The 24,151-nt window shown below is 46.6% G+C and overlaps 3 protein-coding genes across 4 annotated transcripts in view; all 3 read left to right on the forward strand.

Moving 5' to 3' along the window:
- LOC132463097 (proteasomal ubiquitin receptor ADRM1-like) overlaps positions 1-24,151 on the forward strand; it is a 409,794-nt gene that overhangs the window by 107,449 nt on the left and 278,194 nt on the right. The gene's annotated exons all lie outside the window — the stretch shown is intronic.
- Positions 1-24,151, forward strand: part of LOC132463270 (troponin C, skeletal muscle-like) — a 376,397-nt gene that overhangs the window by 14,469 nt on the left and 337,777 nt on the right.
- Positions 23,142-24,151, forward strand: part of LOC132458719 (carbohydrate sulfotransferase 11-like) — a 7,808-nt gene continuing 6,798 nt past the window's right edge. The window contains exon 1 of the mRNA XM_060052982.1: positions 23,142-23,952. Within this exon, the coding sequence (XP_059908965.1) occupies positions 23,859-23,952 (94 nt within the window). The 5' untranslated portion in view covers positions 23,142-23,858. The remainder of the gene's footprint in view (positions 23,953-24,151) is intronic.

Below are 24,151 nucleotides of genomic sequence, written 5' to 3' on the forward strand. Positions count from 1 at the left end.
CTGCTCCCCCGCCCCTCCCCCCCTGCTCCTCCCCCCCGTCCCCCCCCTTCTCCTCCCACCCATCGTACCTCTCTCCCCCCCTTGTCCTCCCCGTCTCCCCCCCCTGCTCCTCCCCCTCTCCCCCCCTGCTCCTCCCCCCTCTCCTCTCCTCCGTTGAGGTAATCCCCGGCCAGGGGACTCACTCCTGGGGCTGCTTGTTTACGCCCCCCCCCCCCCCCCCCCCCCTCCCCACACACACACACACACACACACACACACACACACACACACCCGCGTCTTAGGCCCCCGTCCACACGAAGCCGATTTCATGGCGAAACCGCAAAGGTCTTGTACGGTTCGGCCTTCCGTCCACACGAAGCCGGCGAATCCGCTGACCGAAACCGCAAACTTCTGAAACCACCCTCGGAGGGGGTTTCAAATCTATCCGGTTTCGTTTTGGTTTCGTGTGGACGCCTGAAACCGACTGAGAACCGCAAACCATGACATCATCGCCCCACCCCTCGACCTCCTAGCCAATGGCTCTTAAGCCCGCGGAGTCTCAGAAATCACAACAAAAAAGATGATGGCGGACTACAAGCTTGTAATCGTTCTGCAGCATATCATGTCCCTTGTTGGTTGCTAAGCCATTATTTATTGAGAATCTAGTTCGCCATCGTAGAAGAGCTGTTTGTTTGTGTTGTTAGTGGTTCGGGGGGCAGCCTTTATGCGCATGCTCGCCTCTTCTTCTTCTGGATTTGTGTACCAGAAGCAGCGCCCCTTATGGGCCTGGAATGTTTACTACAGCGTTTCTACAGATCTATCCGGTTTCGCTTGGCTTCGTCTTACGGAGATACTTCGAAACCGGATAGATCGAAACCGTAACGGTTTCGCCCGTTTCGGCTTCGTGTGGACGGGGCCTCAATCCACCTCGTCTCCGTACCTGTCCAGCCACCGCGGCGCTGCTAAGCTACGCCGTTAGCCGCGGGTCTTTAACGACGTCCCTGTAGAAGCCCTCCTCTCTGGTGGCAGGCTTCCAGCTCGCGCCCACGGCATTAGCAGAAGGTGAGCCGAGTGTGTTTACTCTCCTCGGTCCTCGGAAAGGAGAGATAATCTTATAAATGAGTTTGAGAACATTAGTCGTGGAGATGAAAGGAAGGAACCAACACCCACACACAGACACACACAGACACACAGACACACACACACACACACACACACACACACACACACACACACACACACACACACACACACACACACACACACACACACACACACAGAGGACCTTCACGCGGTCGGGGCGTTAAGTTGGATCCAAGACGCCAGACGAACAGACGTGACTCTGATGCTCGTTGTTTCCTCGAGGAAAGCCCAACGCATCATGTCAATGTTGTGTGTTCCTCTCGTGAGCTGCAGCAGATCGCTGGAGACGTTTCATTCATAAAGACCGCCTTCATGTCTGGTTGTTCAGCTATCCACATATTCATCGACACTTTGGGTTAACATTTTGAAATGAGAATAATCTTCTGATTAATTATGAATCATGATTCGTAATTTGATGAATTACAGATAGAATTGTCTTCGCCCCCATTCAACACCTGCTGTGGTGGGGGATACTCCCTCTTATTCTGAACGGTGACGTCGCTCTGTGGGGGGCTCCTGGCCCCCCGAGGAGCGATGCACGCCAGTGTCTGAAAGCTCAAATCGGAACACATTTCCCTTTCACAACTTTCTTCCCGAACTTCCTTCACTCCGCTCTCCGACTGAAGCCTGAACATCATCAAAGACAGCGCCGACAATAACCTCGTCACGGCGCGTTTCTCCCGCGCTATTTACGGCACCTGGATCGAGAGCGCGTGCACCGTGGCCCTGCGTGGGCGCGCAGCTGCCGCCGTTTGATTATTAGTTCTCGAGGGCGCACGGCACGCGCGCCCCACCAGTGCGTGGGTTCAGCCTCCAAACGAAGCACGTGGGAGTTCCGATTTTCAACTTAAGCAAACTGAGGTAATTTACATAAGTTTTTAATGTCAAATATTAGCAGGTCTAATTGGCTCCTGAAACAATGGCTCCTAATTATTTTCCAATTATCCCCGAGTGGCTGGGGAACTGTCTTCCGTTAATTACTTCATTAGGGTTTTTCAGCGTCCTACAAACACACTTTAGGATCAATCATTTGGTTCGTTCGTTAATTAAGATAGGCGATCATATTCACTCACATTCAAAACGCGGACTATTACAACCACAGAGACACGGCGGAATGCAAACTGATGTCAAGGCAACGACCGAGGAGGGGGGGGCAGTGTCGCCAACTGTTTCTACATCTGGTCGGTCTGCTGCTCTTCTCCTTATAAACCAGTTAAAAACCAGTTATAAACCAGTTGCAAACATCTGCACTCGTGAGGGCAGCTTAATGAAAGTGATATCAGTGTTATTTCAGTGCATCAAAGATCAACCAGCTCGTTTGTTGTCAACACGTTTCAACGCGTAGGCATTTAAATACACTGCCATTATTATTAGCACAAAGGATTCAGCTTTCTTCTTTTCATTTCTGTCTCGTTTTCACCACACGCTCCTCGGAGACACAGGACTGGGAACATAACAGGTGTTTACCGCTGAGCCGCCAGCAGGAGAGCGCCTCTAGATTGGAGCGACGGCGACACCCTCAGGACGACGGCGGTACTGCGTCACTATGAGTGGAGAAGGGCGACACTTTCAGGGCATTGCCGGTACTGCTGCGCAATGAGTGGAGAAGGGCGACATCCTCAGGGCGGTGGCGGTACCGTTGCTCAACGATCGGAGAAACCAAAAGAGTCTTAAAATAAACGCAGTGAACGCGGAGAGGCGCTTATTCACATGAAATATCACATATCTCCATCGAATTAGATCTTGATCAAATATAAAGTAGCCCCCGGCAACACATTTTGAGTACCGGTGGGGCAGTGTTGTTCATCATTAAAGCTATTTATTGACCCTCACCGAAACACATTCTAACTTTGGAAATATGAACAATTATAAGCAGACGATAGCATCAGGAACGTGCGTAGTCAAGTGTTGACTTAAAGCAGATTAATTAAGCGATTGCAGCTTCGTTAATAAATTGTGATTAGCAGCCCTACCTGCTGCCGGGGGGACGCCATTGCGTCGCTGTCTGTTGCTAGGCAACAGGGGCGTCGGTAGGACGTGAGTTGGGCCTCAGCAGGGGGTCCGGTGTGTTCTGATAAACAAAGCTCTTTAACCTTATTCACATTCAAAGTACTTTGTTGCTTTATTACTGAACATTTTTAATGTGCATCTCAAAAACTGTTGTTTACTTTTCGGATTAATTATGAATCATGATTCATCATTTGTTGAATTACAGATAGAGTTGTGAGTAATTAGTATTATTAATGAGTAGAGTCAGAATGCTTCACAACTGCTATCATTAAACACGATTTGACACGCTACAGTACCAGACTAGAGAAAACATTAGTATACTGGAATATTATATTTTCTTTGACACACACACACACACACGCACACACACACACACACACACACACACACACACACACACACAAAGACACACACACACACACACACACACACACACACACACACACACACACACACACACACACACTCACACACACTCTTTCACTATCTGCCTCACTCTCTCCAACTCTACCGTTCTGTCTCTCTTTCTCTCTGTCTCCTTCTGCCTCTCTTTCTCTATCTGTCTCTCTCTCTCTCTCTCTCTCTCTCTCTCTCTCTCTCTCTCTCTCTCTCTCTCACTCTGACCTCTCTCTCTCTCTCTCTCTCTCTCTCTCTCTCTCTCTCTCTCTCTCTCTCTCTCTCTCTCTCCCATAAAGCAGGCGTGCCAAGTATTGTGAAGAAGAAGATCCTCTCCTTGGATGACTACCACATGTTATCTCTGAGGGCTTTGAGGCCTGATGCGACTGACAGATGAACCGTTCCGGGGCTGTTTCTGTAATCTCCGCATATCTTCAGATCCGGGCCACTCCCAGGCCTGGCGACGCCCACACCCACAGCTGGCGACGCCCACTCCCAGGCCTGGCGACGCCCACACCCACAGCTGGCGACGCCCACCCCGGGCATCACGTCCCCGGCCGCGCCCCCCCCACCCGCGGCCCCTCACCCACCGTGTCCTGGCTGTGATAGGACCAAGCGGTGGTCTGTATCCCGCACGGCTCCCTCACATCACTGAGTCACACGCTAGTTTTAGTGATCATCAGGAGCGTTTGCCTGCTAGCTGCAGGCGTTGTCGGATCTCCTCAGCCTCACGTGAGCAGAACGCTCGTGGAACGCGCTGGTCCCACCGCTCTCGCCGGTGTTCAGAGCGGAGAACAGAAGCACTGAACTGCTCGTTTCCCTCGTGTGAACCGAGCCACATGGAGGGCTGTGATGCACCGGTTGTCTCGGACTGACCTGGAAGCAGCTGGTTCGATTTGAGACGCTTCGCTGTCTAATCCGCTCACTTTTCTTGGTTCCCTTTTAGTCCCTGCTTCCCCTGTGCCCATGAGCAAACAGCCTGATGGGTTCCCCTTCCGTGGTGATTAAGAGGCGTGGTGTTCCTCTGGTTGTGGGGTTAATACCCGACAGCGGGCGTCTGCTCGGAGTCCCAGGAGGGAGTGGAGAGGAGCAGGCGGGGTGAGTTCATTAACAGGACGTGTCTCTCCCCTCACGGCTGCAGACGGCCATGTTCTTCATTAGCATAAAGCACTCGTGCTCGCTGGCAGCAGGTTAGCCCAGCTGCTGGAGGTTCTGGGTTCGATCCCCAGTGTCGGCAGGTCCTTATCAAGATTCCCTAACCCCTACCCCTTAATGACCCGTCTCTGTACTGTCTAACCCCTACCTGCTCCTTAACGACCTGTCTATACTATCTAACCCCTACCTGCTCCTTAATGACCCGTCTCTGTACTGTCTAACCCCTACCTGCTCCTTAATGACCTGTCTCTGTACGGTCTAACCCCTACCTGCTCCTTAATGACCGATCTCTGTACTGTCTAACCCCTACCTGCTCCTTAATGACCTGTCTCTGTACTGTCTAACCCCTACCTGCTCCTTAACGACCTGTCTATACTATCTAACCCCTACCTGCTCCTTAATGACCCGTCTCTGTACTGTCTAACCCCTACCTGCTCCTTAATGACCCGTCTCTGTACTGTCTAACCCCTACCCCTTAATGACCCGTCTCTGTACTGTCTAACCCCTACCTGCTCCTTAATGACCTGTCTCTGTACTATCTAACCCCTACCAGCTCCTTAATGACCTGTCTCTGTACTGTCTAACCCCTACCTGCTCCTTAATGACCTGTCTCTGTATTGTCTAACCCCTACCTGCTCCTTAATGGTTTGAGTCTGGATTCACTTTAGGTTGCTTGGGATAAGTCTCTAAATGACGATTAAAGAATTCCGTTGCAATGCTCTAATTTATAGAATCACTCCAAACAAAGTCCTATGAGTTATAAGATCAGTGTTTGATCAAAAGGATACATCAATACAAATGATCAATGTTAATCATCTGCTTTCATTCAAACGTCTTTCAAGTTGTTCATTTTGGCAGTAAAGGGAATTTGAATCCTCGCAACCAGCGTTTGCATCACATTATCTATTCAGCCACTGTTAAAAACACATTGAAGGATTAAATTAAACTGCAGTCTTTGCAATAAGACACATCTTGAGTGAAAGTATCTCTAAAAAGTATGTTTTTTCCTCAGTGGGTGCTATCGCCCATCAAATCCCGACTGACCAGTCCAAATATTCTGCCCAGTAATATCAAGTAAGACTTGTGAAATCAAACACGAGTGTCGTTGACAATATCATTTCATTTGTAACATTTGAATTTCCGTTGCAATTCCAAACCACCAGGTAGCCAACCCATCACTCATCCCGTTCAAAGATACAACTCACACAGACAATAATCAATCTTTTCTGCCACGTGTATCCCCCATCCCTGTCCTGTAGACCCTCAGCATCCCTTGTACCGGAGGAGATTGTCTGTCGAGCTTTGATTGGTTCAAAACACCGCACCGCACGCGTGCTGACAAATCCAATTTCCACGCACGAGCGACCCGCGGTCCACGGCCCTCCACGCAGCTCGTGTTTGCTCTATAAATATCTACACGTGCGCGGGGAGGCCGTGATGTATGGGCGGTGTCTGTAATTAAACATCCCCGCCTGCGGCTCCTTCATGTTAGCGGGAGATAAAGTTGTCGCGCGCCGTATTAAATGTCAGCGGCCCGGCGCGTGTCCGCGCGGTGCCCCCAGCACGCACGCGCCTAGCCAGCCGTGTAATGGCGCAGCCGCGACACAGGAACCAACAACGGGAGGCGCAGCTTCCTCCTCCCGAGGGGGGACTGACATCTGTCCTAACATCTGTCCCGTATGGTGTTTTATAAAATCTGCGGAAGCAACACAGACCGCGAGCACGCCTGGGCGGGCGTGCTCGCGGTCTGCTTGCTTCTTTTTTATAAAAGATTTTATGAATCAGTTTGATATCAACGTTGTATTAATGTTTTTTTTTAATAAATGAGTGGTAAGTGACAGCTGTTCTTTCGGGGATATTTAAGAAAACACAAGCAGAAGTTCCTCAACCCACACTCGCTAAACCAATAATAACTAAAGCCACATCCAATTACAATGTTCAAATGACACCAATGGCTGATTCGTCTGAATGGATTTGTATTTCTCACGTTGTCGGAGGAGAAGCCTGCCCAGCGATGTGTGTTTACACGGTAGACTATCTTAACCCTGGCTAGCGACATGAAAGCGACCACCTTTACCGTGGATGTGTTTAATATAGCACCTGCCAATCAGAAAAAGCACCCGGCAGCACTAACATCATAGACTTCTTTGCTATAATAATATGCCTATTCGCTACACTGCCTTCGAATCAAAGTGTGTTGTGTTCTGACGGATGAGGAAAAATGTTCTTCAAATTGCATTTCCTCATTTCTGGAAGCACGTAGCGCTGCGATGCTACGCTCATCATCTCCCCGTTAATGCCTCCCCACTTATCTCGTGAGAGGAGCCAGCACATACTCTGTCCCAGGAAATTGAATTCTTTGTCTCTCTGGGCGTCGAGACGGCTGGGGCGTTTCTGTGTGACTTCCTCTTCCTGTTTCAACAGACCTGGCGTATCGTGTGTGTGTGTGTGTGTGTGTGTGTGTGTGTGTGTGTGTGTGTGTGTGTATGTGTGTGTGTGTGTGTGTGTGTGTCTGTGTGTGTGTGTGTGTCTGTGTCTGTCTGTCTGTCTGTCTGTCTGTCTGTCTGTCTGTCTGTCTGTCTGTCTGTCTGTGTGAGTTTGCGTGTGTGAGAGAGTCTGCATGTGTGTGTGTCTTTGTCTGTCTATGTGTGTTTGTGATTTTGCGTGTGAGTTTGTGTGTGTATGTTTGAGAGAGCCTGCGTTTGTGTCTGTCTGTGTGTGTGCGTGTATGTCAGTCTGGGTGTGTGTGTGTGTGTGTGTGTGTGTGTCTCTGTCTTTCTTTCTGTCTGTCTGTCTGTCTGTCTGTCTGTCTGTCTGTCTGTCTGTCTGTCTTTCTGTTTGCTTGTGTGTGTGTGTGTGTGTGTGTGTGTGTGTGTGTGTGTGTGTGTGTGTGTGTGTTCATAGAAGGAATAGAATAGAACGACTCCACTACGGATAAACTCAAAAAGACGAGCTGAACCTCAGACAAACCATCAGCTTTGATCTCTGATGCGTGGAGGCGGAGCCTGCAGCGTCTCCAGCTCTCCAGGAACCGGGATCAAAGCTTATTGAGGACCCGCTTATCAGAGAATAATCGATTTGTAATCGATTCCCCAGAACCATCCAGACCGCTCTGCTTATCGGACGCCTTTAAAGAAAGATCAAAGGCCTAATCGCTTTCCTCGGGGTGTTCTGCTCAGTGCTCACCGAGGGCCGGAGGTCTGGCCAGCTCTTTAATGATACCAGGCTCTCTCTCATCCTGGTTGTGTTCCTGAAGACCTTGGGTTTGGGGAGGTTGTGGCTCTGGGTTGTTTTAGGATGAACCCTGTTCTACAGGACAATCTCTGAGTAGGAGACTTATGAGTCACAGAGTAAATCACCGGCATTGTCCAGTCCTGGAATTTAATGTTTATCTAACGACCAAGGCCCAATCCCATTTTTTTATTTTATTTTTTTATTTTATTGGTTTAGTTCAGGGACATTGCACACTAATCAACATTCAAAATGTAAGTGAGCCAGAAAGGCCGAATCTCGATTCTTCCCCTTGCCCCTTTTGCTTTGTCTTTGTCTTTGTCTTAACCCTAGCACTTGCAAGTGTAAGGGCCAAGGGCTGAGATCTTTCCCCTATGAAATGAGACGCCACTCGGTTTCGGGTACGTCATCATTCATAGTCGCCAGCTGGCTGCCCCGTCACCAGAGCGCCGAAACGCCAATAAAAGCCAGAGAAGAAGAGCGATATATATATATATCTTACTGTACGTCCACACCAGGAGCGAATTTTTCTGTTCGCTTTGGTCGCTCAAGTCGCTCATGACGTACAATTCAATTATGCAGACGCATTTAAAGGAGCCGTATGCGTTTAGTAGGCCCTACAGACAGCCATATCAAATATTGAACTCTCCCATACACCTTGGCCATATTGCCGAGACGGTTTTGCTTTTTCGATAAAGTGCTTCGACAACAAGTAGGACAGTGATTCCCCCCAATATAAAAAAAATCCTAAAATGTAGGCTAATTACAACCGAGAACAAAAAACCCTGCGTGCTGTAGTAGTTGAAATATGTTTCACTGATCTGGATCTGCAAATCATGATCTGCACTCATTCGTCGCATTCAAAACAAATAGACGTTGGCGCACATGGCTAATTTGCATACGTGCACAGGACTGGTTGGCTCTGCAAGGCAAATAATGGAACATATCTATCTATCTAGGCCTTTCTGTCTATCTATCTATCAACGCGTGTCTAGTTTTAATGTGATGTATTGTGTGTATGTCCAGTCAGACTTGTTCTGTGTGGTCTTGTAGGCTACTGTCCTGTGTGGGACGAACCACCTAAATGGATTCCCGACGATTTGTGTCGTTTGGTATTAATAAAGACTTGACTATCTATCTATCTAGACTATTTAATTAAAAATTATTCACCTCAGGCTCCGTGAATAGTGGGGAATAGAGGGATAAAAGACAAGAGATATATCCCTTGTCATTTATCCCTCGTCTTGTCGATTAGTTTGTTTATGTGACGGTTTTGTTTAAAGCATGCTACACGCGATTGGTTGGTTAGATTGGTGGCATGTAGAGCAAATTATAATGATTCCCGCTTAAATACGAACGTTCTAGATCATGTAGCCTATAAATACTCCCGCTTATCATCACTTGATATCCAAACCACTATGGCGTTTCGATCTCTGAACTGAAAAAGGGTGGGTTCGTACAACACCGGGTGCCCAGTTACAGCCGCGATTAATACTTCAGCCGACATTTTGTTCAGTGAGTGAATAAAGATAGGTAGGAACCAAAGTGCCTGCCGATGTTCCCTGGGATCCACGCAAGCGAAGAGCGTCTACATTCCGATTGGCTGTCAGTGTTTGGTCGCTGAAGCGAATAATAGTAATTTGTATAAAGTTAAAAAGTTTTCAACTTCTTTTTGACGCTCTGGTCGCTCAACTTTGGCCGCTGGTAGCGTTGCTGTCCGTCCACACCAGACGCGAATTGAGCGACCAAATCGCCGGAAGTCATTCACTTTCTATGGGCAAGAGCGACCAAAGCGACCAAAGCGACCAACGCTACCAGCGGCCAAAGTTGAGCGACCAGAGCGTCAAAAAGAAGTTGAAAACTTTTTAACTTTATGCAAATGACTATTATTCGCTTCAGCGGCCAAACACTGACAGCCAATCGGAATGTAGACGCTCTTCGCTTGCGTGGATCCCAGGGAACATCGGCAGGCACTTTGGTTCCTACCTACCTTTATTCACTCACTGAACAAAATGTCGGCTGAAGTATTAATCGCGGCTGTAACTGGGCACCCGGTGTTGTACGAACCCACCCTTTTTCAGTTCAGAGATCGAAACGCCATAGTGGTTTGGATATCAAGTGATGATAAGCGGGAGTATTTATAGGCTACATCTAGAACGTTCGTATTTAAGCGGGAATCATTATAATTTGCTCTACATGCCACCAATCTAACCAACCAATCGCGTGTAGCATGCTTTAAACAAAACCGTCACATAAACAAACTAATCGACAAGACGAGGGATAAATGACAAGGGATATATCTCTTGTCTTTTATCCCTCTATTCCCCACTATTCACGGAGCCTGAGGTGAATAATTTTTAATTAAATAGTCTAGATAGATAGATAGTCAAGTCTTTATTAATACCAAACGACACAAATCGTCGGGAATCCATTTAGGTGGTTCGTCCCACACAGGACAGTAGCCTACAAGACCACACAGAACAAGTCTGACTGGACATACACACAATACATCACATTAAAACTAGACACGCGTTGATAGATAGATAGACAGAAAGACCTAGATAGATAGATATGTTCCATTATTTGCCTTGCGGAGCCAACCAGTCCTGTGCACGTATGCAAATTAGCCATGTGCGCTAACGTCTATTTGTTTTGAATGCGACGAATGAGTGCAGATCATGATTTGCAGATCCAGATCAGTGAAACATATTTCAACTACTACAGCACGCAGGGTTTTTTGTTTCGGTTGTAATTAGCCTACATTTTAGGATTTTTATATTGGGGGGAATCACTGTCCTACTTGTTGTCGAAGCACTTTATCGAACAAGCAAAACCGTCTCGGCAATATGGCCAAGGTGTATGGGAGAGTTCAATATTTGATATGGCTGTCTGTAGGGCCTACTAAACGCATACGGCTCCTTTAAATGCGTCTGCATAATTGAATTGTACGTCATGAGCGACTTGAGCGACCAAAGCGAACAGAAAAATTCGCAGCGAAAATTCGCTTTGGTCGCTCCTGGTGTGGACGTACAGTTGGTCGCCGGCGATTTGGTCGCTCAATTCGCTTCTGGTGTGGACGGACAGTTAGATGCTGCCGCCATCGTTGAAGAGTTGAGGGTGTGTGTAGCATAGTGGTGAAACGGATCAGTGTGTCCACGGTTCGGTTCAGATAACCGTTTTGGGCCTCGGTTTCGGATACGGTTCGGATCATGTCCGTGATAGTAAAAAGGCGGACTTTTTTTTGACGGAGGGTTTGGGGGAGAAACACAAAAATGAATGAGACCCACAGGCTATTTGCAATGTGTTAATTGACTGCAATCAGACAACTTGCAAGGCTTTTTTGTGCAATAAATGTTCCCCTAAATGCATTTGAAAACATGGTGCACTGAGTGTAACATGTAAGGGATAACGGCCGACGAGGCTTAGAACTCTGGCGACGAGCGCAACGAAGTTTAAAGCCCAGTTTGTTTTGAACGCTGACAGGCTGAAGGGAGGGGCGGGAAAAGTCTCATTGGCTCGGGCAGCACTGGGGAGAATGCATTCCGCTGGGTCCTAAACACCCTTTTGTATCGGACGTAGGCTACAGTAGGCAAAATACGCTACATAAGGCAATGCCTTCATGAAACCGAAATCCGCGGATCTCCAGAATGCTCCGAACTGTGGTAAACGAACCGAACGGATTCGGATACAATTCGAATCCGCTGCAGCAGGCCTAGCATCTAGCTGGCAACAGGGGCGTTGCTAGACCTAGAGTTTTACTGGGGCACAGGCCCCCAACTACCAACATTATTTTTTTTTACGTGTGCACAATATGAAATATATGGATACAGAAGGGTATGTACGAGCTTCAAAATTGTTGTCACTGTCATACTGTAGGCTATATTAAAGCACTGGTAAAGGTAAAGACGCAAAGATGGATTCATGAGTACCGTACAATTATATTTATTTAAACACATACACATCTCAAAGATTTACAAATAAGGTAACTGACAAATAAACAAAAAGTCTCTTTATGACCTTCACCTCTTTATCAGGAGAAGTCTACACATCTATATTTATTTAGAAGCTGTGTGGAAACAGCATAATTTTGCCAGAACGACATGTACTAAAAAGGCAAGAAACAAGGTTTAAAACTAATAGAATTTCTGACTTAAGGTGAGGTGGCTCATTGCTACCAATCAACCTGGAAAATGTTATAGAACCATCAAAGCTCTTAAATTAAACTAAATAAGGCCATACACTACTGCATAGAGCCTTTTTAAATGATTATTTTTTCACTATTAAGCTGTATCGCCGCGCCTTCATGGTGGCAAAGCGGTCAATAACGTGGCTTTGACTCACTTTGCATAGTTGCTCCTTTTCAATGGACAAAAGAGAAAGTTGGTGAAGCCTTCCTTGCCCCATGGTTGACCTAAGCCAGGTGTGGAGCCTTCTCGACACACTGAAAGATCGCTCACAACTACAACTGTTTACAGGAATTGTGAGTGCAATGATCTGAATTATCTGTGTCAATGTTGGGATCATTGTTGGATCCAGTATGTTAAAAACACCCTGTATATCCATAATTTCCTTTTTTGTGTTAAGGAAGTTTTTGTCTAAAACTTCCTCAAGTTTTGAAGACAGACAATTTTTCATTCATTATTCATTTTCCGTGTGTGTGTGTGTGTGTGTGTGTGTGTGTGTGTGTGTGTGTGTGTTAAAACTACAGGCCACAGACGCTCAGTATTGAAAACTGGTGCTAATTATGTGGGCAACATTCTTTAACAGCAATCAAGTTGTCTTTGTTTGTGTCAAACAAGTTGTGAATTTGTTGTAACGTTAAAAAAGGAGATGAGTTACTCTGGGCTTTTTCCAGCTCCCGTGGTTTCCAACGAAACATGATCAACAAAAAAACAAGGAATTGAAAGCTACTTACAATATGCCTAGGTTACATTAATTTCCCCTGATGGCAGCAATGTTCCACTTTCAGCTGGAATTCAAAACCACGTGTCTTCTTTAGATTTCAGTTCCCTTTATTTATTCACACAGTCGCAGCGGCATTTATTCAGAATCAGAGCCCAAATTAAAGCTGCATTTAGGGCGACTATCACTACCCAGCAGAAAAATAGATGCACTATAAATGGTTTTGTATAGCAGTCACGAACATGAGCATAGTTGTGGAAATGCTGGTGTTAGAAAACATAGTTGACGGGAATTAAAGTGCTGCACATCGACTGTACAAATGTAGATTATTCATCACAAGAATTTTAATTCAGAAATCGAATAGGCTAATAAACTCTGAATTGTGAAAGGTTCATTTAAGAAGGTTCTCACCAGTCATTTGTCGCCTGGTCGCAGTGTCGAGTTTTTTTTTTAAAGTAGTTCACTAGTCGTAGCGTGCAAATAAATTGCAGTGTCAGAATTCTGAGAATTTTGTCAGCATTCAGATTTCCCAGAATTCTCTTACACTGCAAATTAAAGCGCTACTACTAGCAAACTAGTTTCAGCGTGACTGGAGAGAACTTCCTTAAATTAACCTTTAATGCTAGATTTGCATCAACGCTATTGTGTGAATTAGTATGGTTCTCTTTCATGGAAGCCGGAAGTGGGAGATTCCTTATTTTTTTTACCATTATTGTTTTATTAACAAATTTCTCCTACAGGGGATTGATAAAGTTCTATCTAGACTATTGAACAGAAAGAAACACTTGGTCATACTTTACACACTTTCAGAAGAGTCACGTGGACGAATCCGTAAATAACTGATTTTTTTCATTGGTTGTTGCGTTAAATCTTACCCAGATACAATAGGGCTATTTTCTGATTGGCTTTTATGTAGCCCCTTTCGTTTTTTGATTGGCTGGTAAGAGGCAGGCTCGACTGAAGACTCCCGAGGCAGCAGGAGATGCACTTGATGAATCCTGCCGATTCCATAGCGAGAGCGGCGCTTCTGCAGATGAATTTAATAATGATCAATGGAATTTTACTGGGGCACTGGAGACTTTTACTGGGGCACGTGCCCCAGTAAAAAGGGGCTGACGACGCCTCTGGCTGGCAAGCTACCATATAAGCCAATGGAGTGGTGGTATACGCGCTAATTGTATCCTAAAACTACCGTTTGAAAGCTTCAGTTAAGACCTACAATACTATGCATCGTTCGTGTAGCACATTTCAGATCAAACCGAGTCATTATAAACATATAAAAAGTTGTGTAGATAGCTGTAAAATACTCCTCGCATCAAGCAGCCATGTTTTTTTTAAAATTCCCGGTTTCGCTATGTGCTCTGGGATAGCCCTTGGAGGAGCAAGTGAGCTCTCAAATCATCTTAAAAATAAGGGGTACATAGCACTCAATCTTATCCCTTAATCTTGATCAAATTGGGTATTGAGACACCACTGGCTCTCACATGAACGCGCAACTTCAAGGGTAAGGGGGAAGATAAGGGGTAAGGGGAAGTATTGAGATTGGGCCTTAGCCTGAGAGGCTAGTTTTCATCTGTTGTCCCCTGCCAGATATTCAAAAGGCAACCTAAAATTACGGAAATAAAATGCATATAAACAAAGATTAAAAAACAACATAGTCGTAAGAATGAATTGACAGACAATGGCAAACAAACAACCCCTTCCCCCTCCCCCTTGTTTTGAAGGGGTAAGGGGAAGGGGTAATCCCATTTCTACCCCTTACGCCTTCCCCTTACACCTTCAAAAAAAGGGGGAGGGGTAAGGGGAAGGGGTAAGGGGTAGAAATGGGATTGGGCCTAAGAGTTCAGTTCAGCGAACAACGTGAGTCGAGCAGCCTTGAGGGATGGATGTTCTCCGTTTGAACAGGTCAACGGTGATCATCGGGTTCTTTTGAGGGTTTACTGATCTCTGTTGAGCGCTCCTCCTGTCTCCAACATGATGGGTGGGGACACTTGTGTGGAGCAGACCCAGACGGAGGAGTTGAACACCTGGTCAGGTGTGTTCCGGCTGACATGCGTTCCTCCAGACGCTCTGTGCTGAACACGCTCTCCTCAGCTCCAGCTGCACGTCAGAACCCACATATGCCTTCGTCTCGTCAGGTAGCCTGGGTAACGAGATGCAGCTGTAGCATCGTGTTTTATGAGTCATTGTGGATCAGTGGATCAGAAGGCTCCTCGTGTGAACAATCCTCAAGATGTCTGCCTGCACAACATCAAACCTTTCATCTTAAACACACACACACACACACACACACGTTATATTATATGTAGTCTTTTACAAGCTATGCAAGGGCAGCGCCTCAAGTAGCAGTTCCTTCTGTTACCACTAGATGGCGGCCACACTGCAGACTTCCTCAGGTGTGTGTGTGTGTGTGTGTGTGTCTGTGTGTTAGGATGAGTTTGTACTGAGGGGTCCATGTCTGCATGTTCATCCTGGTAGGACGGAACGCTCTCGTTAACCCTGAGAACTCCTCTCCTCGTTTCTCCTCTCTTCGCCTCTCCTCTCTCTCCTCTCCTCTCTCTCCTCTCATTCTCTACTCCTCTCCTCTCGTCTCCACTCCTCTCTCCTCCACTCTTCTGCTCTCCTCTACTCTCTTCTCCCCTCTTTACTCCTCTCCTTGTTTCTCCTCTCTTCGCCTCTCCTCTCTCCTCTCCTCTCTTCTCCTCCCCTCTCCTCCCTTCTGCTCTCCTCTCCTCCCCCCCTCTTCTCCTCTCTACTGCTCTGCCCTCCTCTCTCCACCTGTGTGTGTGTTTGTGTTTTTGTGTGTGTGTGTGTGTGTGTGTGTGTATAACAAAGGAGTGCCTGTGTAGCCCTCAGCTGCTGTCCCTGATTACGTCCATGAGACACCACAGCGCCGCGCGCGTTGCATTGTTGTGCCGAAGCGGAGCCGACCAGAACCAGACCTCTTGGTCAGAAGACTTCTGGAAGCCTCCGCAGAACGTTGCTCAACCCTCCTCGAGTTACGAGCGTTTCTGTCCAGGGTGCTGATTGAGTTAACTTTATATTTTAAAATCAAATAAATGTGTTTTCTGTTCAGAGGGTCAAACACCAGCTCAGACAGCAGAGCCTGCTGCAGGCAGGAGAACTGAGTCTTCAGAGAAAATAGAAACAACTGTTCAAATCCGAACAGGCCTTGGCTTAGGACAAGGCCTTCAATCAAATGAAGTATTTATGCCATGGTCTATTATGATTTATTTCCTCAAATACAGTTTGGGATTTTATTTTATTTTCCAGCTGAAAAAAATCAATTCTTACTCACTTAACCAAATACATCTCTAGACCTGTCAACGTTATTCTATTCTATTATCTCTGACATATGGCATGCGCCTTTTCTAATCTACTCTACTCAGTTACCTCTCATCTATAACTACAGTTGTGTGTCTGTAGTTGTGTGTTATTCTTGGACTAGTTGTTTGTCTAGTTGTGTGTTATTCTCTGACTAGCTGTGTGTCTAGTTGTGTATTATTCTCTGACTAGCTGTGTCTGTAGTTGTGTGTTATTCTCTGTCTAGCTGTGTGTCTGTAGTTGAGTGTTATTCTCTGACTAGCTGTGTGTCTAGTTGTGTGTTATTCTCTGACTAGCTGTGTCTGTAGTTGTGTGCTATTCTCTGTCTAGCTGTGTGTCTGTAGTTGTGTGTTATCCTCTGTCTAGCTGTGTGTCTGTAGTTGTGTGTTATTCTCTGACTCGTGTGCCTATAGTTGTGTGTTATACTCTGACTAGCTGTGTGTCTAGTTGGGTGTTATTCTCTGACTAATTGTATGTCTGTGGCATGTCCCCCCCCCGCCCTCTGTATGGACCCTGACCTCCACAGTACGACGTTCCTAAACCCCGGCTCGCGTCCGGCTCCCTGCCTCCAGACACTCGCAGGCCTCCCTCATTTCCCCCGCTCAATGAGAGGGATCCGTCTCGTCCAGATTAGAAAGTGAGGCTCTCCCTGCGCCGCCTGTTTGGAGCGCTGTGGGCCCCCGGTTGTAATCCTCCCAGGGTTAATGTCGGGGTCATTAGCCCGGCTCCACGCTGAGCGACCACATGAAGCGGAGCCCTGCCCCCCTCTCTCTCCGGCGGGGCTCCTGTGATCCGTCTCCGGGCCCGGTTGGATATTTACTTAACGACGGCCTCGTGTCTGGCCCCTTGATGTGGCCCCCGGCCGGGGTGCACCGCCGCCGCATGGGGCAGGCTCTCATTAGAGCTAATGTGCTAAGCCGTTAGCGACTACAGCAGCATATGGGAGCCGTGGAGTCTGCGGATGGAAGGCTGGTCGCTAGGCTAAGCTGTAGCTAGCCGCCGGAGATCAGAGCTAACCTAGCTAAAGGATGTAGATCAGTAATTAACTTTGGATGACGTTATGAGAACTATGGTGAGCTACGATGTGCTACGGGGAGCAAGCATCCCCGGCCTTAGAGTGTGTCTCCTGAGTGAAAGTCCTGCCAAGTTTTATCCAATCATGTCACAGAATCAGTTCAGGTGTGCGTGTGTGCGTGCATGCATGCGTGCGTGTAAAGCTCTTGTGTAAAGCTCTTGTTTCGCTTCATTAAATAAGATAAGATCAAAACTAATACCCCGCATCTTAAATGTATCAATAACCCGGCCCTCTTTGCACAAAAGTGCCTCCAGCTTTCGTGTCAGTACTGCTGTTGCACTGTGGAATAATCTAAACGCTGAATCACGTTCACACGTGTCTAAACCACCCCAAGCGATGCACGCCGCACAAACACACTCACTGATACACGCCCGTCCCCCTGCTCAACAGTGAGTCAAGCAGTGAGAGAATATCTCTGCATGAAGAAACCCGACCCCCCCACTCATATGTTACCGGTTACCGTGGGTAACCTCTCCCGCGTCGCTTGTAACGTAAAGCTCTGCTCCTCTCTGTTGGCACGTCTGTTCAGTGGGTTCAGCTCGCCTTAACAGGGTTCTTGGTTAAGGCCCGAGCAGGCCTGTACAGCGTAGAGACGATGAGCAGGAGACTGTCTGGGCTGCCAGATGGCTGCTCGCCATCTCCGTGCGTTAATATGGTCTTCCCGCAGCCTTTGGTGTATACTGTAAACATGTAAATACATATCTGCTTGTGGACCTTGTTATGCAGAAGGACCCTTTCTGGGGATCCTTCTTTGAGGTTTGTGCTGTTCCTCCCCTGATCCGTCGCCCTGTGATGGGGATGACTCCGCCCCTTTCTGTGATGTCATATCCCCTCGTGTCCCTCTCCTGGACGACGGCCAGACCTCTGTCCAACCCCACGACTCATCTGGTGAGTACCCTAACCTTGGCCCTAACCCTACCCCAAACTCTTACCCTGACCCTAGCCCTAACCCTGACCCTAACCCCAGGCCTAATCTTGACTCTTACCCTGACCCTAACCCTAACCCAAACTCTTACCCTGACCCTAACCCTTTCCTGCATTCTGCTGCATTTTAGGGTGACCTGGTGGAGATCCTACATTTATTCTGGTGGGGGGTAATTCTATGTATTTATCTATCAATCCAACACATTGTATATTTTTGAACAGTCCGCTGGTTTATTGTCAGAAAAGCACAGGCCTTTTGTAACAGTTTAACCCCAGTTAAACTCATAATACCAATGAGTATTTCATCCCAGAGGAAAGGATTAAACACATTTTGGCTAGTCTCTAGCTTTTTAAGAAGAACTAAATTGTTTATAACTTAACCTTTTGAGTTATAGACAATACTTTTGTAAATGTAGTATTATGTAGTATTATATTATCCATGATTTCTATTTTGTTAAGATTCTGTGACCTTTATTTTCTTAGTTACTATGCTGTTGCATGGTCTAAGCCAGTGTCAGCTAAATAATGCAGTTCTGAACCACAAAAGTGATGAAAGGAAAGAAGACTGTTTGGATGAAGGAGTAATCAAATGGATGTGAACTGCAATAAGAAATTTGAGGTATATTACATTTCCTTTGGGTAATTTTCACTCAGATTACCATATTTTCCCCTTTTTTTTGTATTTACACAGTTACTGAAACACATTGGTTTTCAAAGTAAACTATGCATGATAAATATGGAAAATGGATACTAAAATTGTGAAGACAAAGTAAAATGCGAACTTCAAAACAAATATCGTTTAATTCATATCAGAATATTGTATCAACATACACATAGACTTGTGATGCAAGAAAATGAACAAGTACAACATGTACTAGAAATGAATACTATGAGAAACCGACCGCTATTTCGGGAGCACTAAACTATGTCGCCTCACTTTCAGGGACCCATACATTTTTATAAATTGTATCAACATACATTTTTATAAAACTTTTATAAAAAAGTCCAAAAGTACAACATGTGGGCTTACTAGCCTAATTCTATGAGAAACAGCCCGCTATTTTGGGAGCCCTAAACTGCGTCAAGTACAGCATGTACTAGACTAATGGTGCGTGGCATGATAAGGCACAAGGAGCAGAAAAAGTTGACACAGGTGCTAATTTTCAGTTTAAAAAAAACTCTGGCATTATTTTATCTGAGGGCGTTTTCAGGGCGAGTCTCATAGTATTAGTTTGGCACATGTTGTAGGCCTACTTGTTGATTAGCTCACGTTGTTATGGCAATGAAAACGCCCTCAGCTGATAAAATAATGCCAGCGTTTTTTTAAACTGAAAATTAGCACCCGTGTCAACTTTTTCTGCTCCTTGCGCCTTATCGTGCTTATCATGCTACGCACCATTACAAGCCTCTGCCGACTAAAACATGAAGCAATTCAAGAAGAGGCATAGATAGAATCACCTTGTGGTCAACTGGCATTATATAGACATCTGACAGATTATGTCAAGGTTTTAAAATTAATTATTACCTGGTCATGTTATAACACAGCTGGAAGTCATGGATTTTCTGATAAAGACTAGTTAGCCTCTTTGACAGACGAAGTAGCAGAACCTATGTTGGGTGCGCTCGAGACAGCCACCAACCAATCAGAGGTAAGAGATTCCTGCAGGAAGGTTGCGCTCGATTTCACAGGCCCATTTGAGCCTATTCATTAGTGTACAGTACCCATCCTCCCATTGCTTGTGTAAAAAAAAAAGGAAGAATATTAGATTTGAGGCCGAAACGATAGGGTGGGCTAAGGCAAGTTTTGGGTGGGCTTGAGCCCACCCAAAAAAGGTCTAGCTTCGCCACTGCCCTGAGCCTAACCCTAACCCTGACCCTAACTCTAACCCTGACCCTAACCCTAGCCCTGACCCTACCCCTACACCTAAAGACCTAGCCTGAGACCCAGGGTTAGCACCTAGCCTAGCCCTTTCCATAACCTCACTATGTTTACATGCCACAGCTGATTAGCGTGTTATTCACAGAGGTAGACTCTTACTCCTTTTTATTAAATGCTGGGGACACACAAAGCCCTGGCCCAGGGTACTGCTGGGACCCCCGGGGATGCAGGGAGGTGGTGTGTGGAGCGTAGATGCACAAACACACACACATGTACAGTACACGTGCACGCACGTATACAAAAACGCCGGCACACACACACACACACACACACTCCGGGCACATGCACATATAAACACACACACACACACACGCACACACACACACACACATAGACAAACACATGTACACATACACGTACACTACACACACACACACACACACACACACACACACACACACACACACACACACACACACACACACACACACACACACACACACACACACACACACACACACACCCACACAATGATTCATGCTTTCCATGGTGTCACTAATGGGTTCAATAGAAGTGTTTCACAGTCCAGTAAACTAGTGTACATTCTAGAGTGACCAATCACAATTCAGTCTTCATTGTAGAGTGACCAATCACAATGTAGTGTGCATCGTAGCTTACGTTGTAGTCATGTAGATAGTGTGATGTAATTTGTGTTAAATCAGCCACCAGGCACCCTAAATAACAGTCACTTTCCAGCCAAACCAGATAACATTTCTCGTGTCAGGCGTCTCCAATGATTCATAACGTGAGTACAACTCCCTTAAAAACAGGCCTACATGCCATCCACATGTGTGTGTCTCGTGGTTCTGGTTTGGACGTGCTGCGGTACACCTCCCCTATACGGACTCTTTCTCCCTCCATAGTTTGGATTCCAACGTCACCGGCTGTAGCTTTAAAGTCAAGGACGTGGAGGGGATGTTTAGCATCACTACAGCCGTCTACAATGAGAGGCTGCAGTAGGGCGGGCTCGGGCTCGGGCTCGGTGGGGTGGGTGGATGAGGACGGACAGATCATGGGTGAAAGGGTGGAGGAGGATGCGTGTGGACAGATAAATGGGTGCCGGTGGTGGGCGGGTGTGGATAGACAGAAGCCCGATCAAGTTTCTAAATATCAGCCAACCACCCTGTGAGCGTCGAGTGTTTCACCGGTAGCCATCACGCCAAAACTGTGGCGCTGAGATGTTAAGAGATTAAGGTTTTCTTCACTAACTTCGTCCTAATATTTTCTATTTTAATACTAAAAGGCCTTTTTAACTTTCTATTTTTACCCATTTCTTTGCATATGTTTTCTTTTACTTATCTATTATTTTATTTTATTGTGTGACAATGTTTATATGTGAAGCACTTTGAGTCTGCCTTGTGTATGAAAAGTGCTCTATAAACAAAGTTGCCTTGCCTAATATCAACATAAGATCATGACTGGTACCCCCCCCCCCCCCCCCCCCCCCACCTCACTTCACTCCTCCCTTATCTCACCCTGGCAGAAGCACTTCCTACACCCGCAGGAAGTGGCTGGTAGAGAGCAGCGCACCAATCATGGAACACTCCTCCACCGAGCTGAATCCTTGTTGCCTAGCGACTGTCCTGGCTGTCACTCAACCTTCTGAAGGCCGGAAAAAGCCCCAAAAAAAGTTTTGCGGTTGTGTCAGTTTGCACACTCATTCTACTGCTCCTTCTCAGGGAACTGTCGAAATATAACTGAAGAGTTAGAAAAGTCGAAAATAAACGAAAAGCCCTTAAATCTACTCCCCCACACGTGATATTATGATACTATAATCCTCTGTCTGTATGTTACGATGAGCTACATCCTACTCTCCTCAGTCATCCTACTCTCCTCCAGATGTGCAATCTAGTCTGTAATCTGGATTGAGGCTATAATTCCTACTGAGGCTGTAATCTGGATTGAGGCTTTAATCTGTACTGAGGCTGTTATCTGGATGAGGCTGTAATCTTTACTAAAGGCCGTAATCTGGATTGAGGCTGTAATCTGGATGAGGCTGTAATATGGATGAGGCTGTAATCTGGATTGAGGCTGTTATCTGGATGAGGCTGTAATCTATACTGAGGCTGTAATCTATACTGAGGCTGTAATCGGTACTGAGGCTGTAATCTGGATCGATGATGTAATCTGGATTGAGGCTGTAATCTGTACTGAGGCTGTAATATGGATTGATGCTGTAATCCTGATTGAGGCTGTAATCTGTACTGAGGCTGTAAAATGTACCGAGGCTATAATCTGCACGGAGGCTGTAGTCTGCACGTTTATCTCCTGCCAGACCCAGGTCTCTGAGGTCTATGTTGTCATGCTGTCTCTGTTCTGTAGGGGGCAGCAAAGATCTCTGATACCTTTCATTCAGAAGGCATCCTTGAATGACATGTATCACTGCTTGTTACTACACAAGGACATCATCTCCCTCACCTCACCAGAACCTAGCGTCAGCAGAACCTCACCTCAGCAGAACCTCCTTAACTCGCCAGAAACTCATCTCACCAGAACCTCATCTCCTCAGAACCTCTTCATAACAGACTTACCTCACCTCACTAAAGCCTCACCATACCAGAACATCTCCTCACCTCTACAGAACCTCACTACAACAGAACCTCACTTTACCAGAACCTACTCTCACCAGAACCTCCACCCTGACCAAGTGAGCTGCGGCAGCAGTATTATAGTATGTGTGTCCGGACACTAGGACCCAGGAGCCGGTTTTGTGTTCCACTGGAAACCCGTGTCATTCATTGAGTCAAACCAACAAGACTCACTTCTAAACTAAGTTTTGGAACCAGAGATAAACGGATCTGCTGTGATCTCTGAGTGAAAAGTTTCCATGGTGTTTTGCCTGAATGTTCCGGAGATATTCCTGGACCATGGCTGTGTGTGGACACAAAGGGAAATTTGTGTCGCACTGTGGACACACCGCATTAGGGAGAAATATTAAATTTGGAGGAAATTTACAAATGAATCATACATATATATAACTGGATTATGATAATATCATTTATATTTGTATCGTTACACTCAATTTAAAATGCTGTATGCCTATTTGTATTTCCCCCACTATTGCCATTTATCATTAACCTAAAAAATATATAATATATAATACAGCCTGTCATAAACATATACAGTATATATGTAGGCTATCTTGCAATCGTTGTAGTAAGCCTGTTTTGAAACTCTTTTCTCGTTTCAGTTGTGGTTGCCCAGGTGATGACGTGGGGATTCTACTCCACCGGTGTTACTACGGAGATGATGAAGACCCGAAACTATGACGATGATAACCATGATGCAGGCAGTATTGCTGACCTCAGACACGAATAGAGGCTGACACCTGTCCGTGTGAGCGTGAGATTACTCCTGTGCGCTTTGTCACAAAGTAACGGGGAAGTGGGCGTGACATCATGGCACCCTGCCCCGGTCCTGCTCCGAGGTGGGGGCGGTGCAGCAGGCTGTAGCTCTACACAAGTTTTCCGAGACCTCGAAAAAAGTAGCTGCTAGATCGGGCCGGTCCTCCATGAAGAGACAAAGAGCAGCAAACGAGAGCGAACCGACTTCTCGTTAGTTTGCAGCCGAACTCATGGTCGTGATGGTTTTTAAATCACCCGCAGACCCGGAACACTTCAGCCCGGTTTAAGTAACGGTAAACCACGGAATCCAGTTTGGTTTCTAATTACTCCACCAGATTGGATTCGGTTTGTGGAGACACCGGCTCCTAGCTGTGATTGACGGGGCGGTCTCGTGTCGAACCCGGGATCGGGACGGACCGGGACCCGGTGACCCAGGATGAGGATGCCCCGCGGGGGACGCATGGTCCTGGGCACATGCCTCGGTTCGCTGGTCGCCCTTGTCCTCTACCTCCAGACCGTCACCAAGCCAGGTAAGACCCTCGCATGTATAACGGGTGAATCAATCGCTCCCACAATCAATCGCGGTCACCGTTAGTCACGCTGAGTTAACCTTCTCCACGGCTAGGAGACACCTGATTTCAGATGCCAGCCCAACTTATATCCCTTTTCCCTCCACTAAACCATGTCCGGTCGCTCTTTGTAAACAGCCAGAGTGCGCGCAGTCCCTCG

Source organism: Gadus macrocephalus, chromosome 1 (assembly GCF_031168955.1).
Source record: "Gadus macrocephalus chromosome 1, ASM3116895v1".
Taxonomy (NCBI): Eukaryota; Metazoa; Chordata; class Actinopteri; order Gadiformes; family Gadidae; genus Gadus; species Gadus macrocephalus.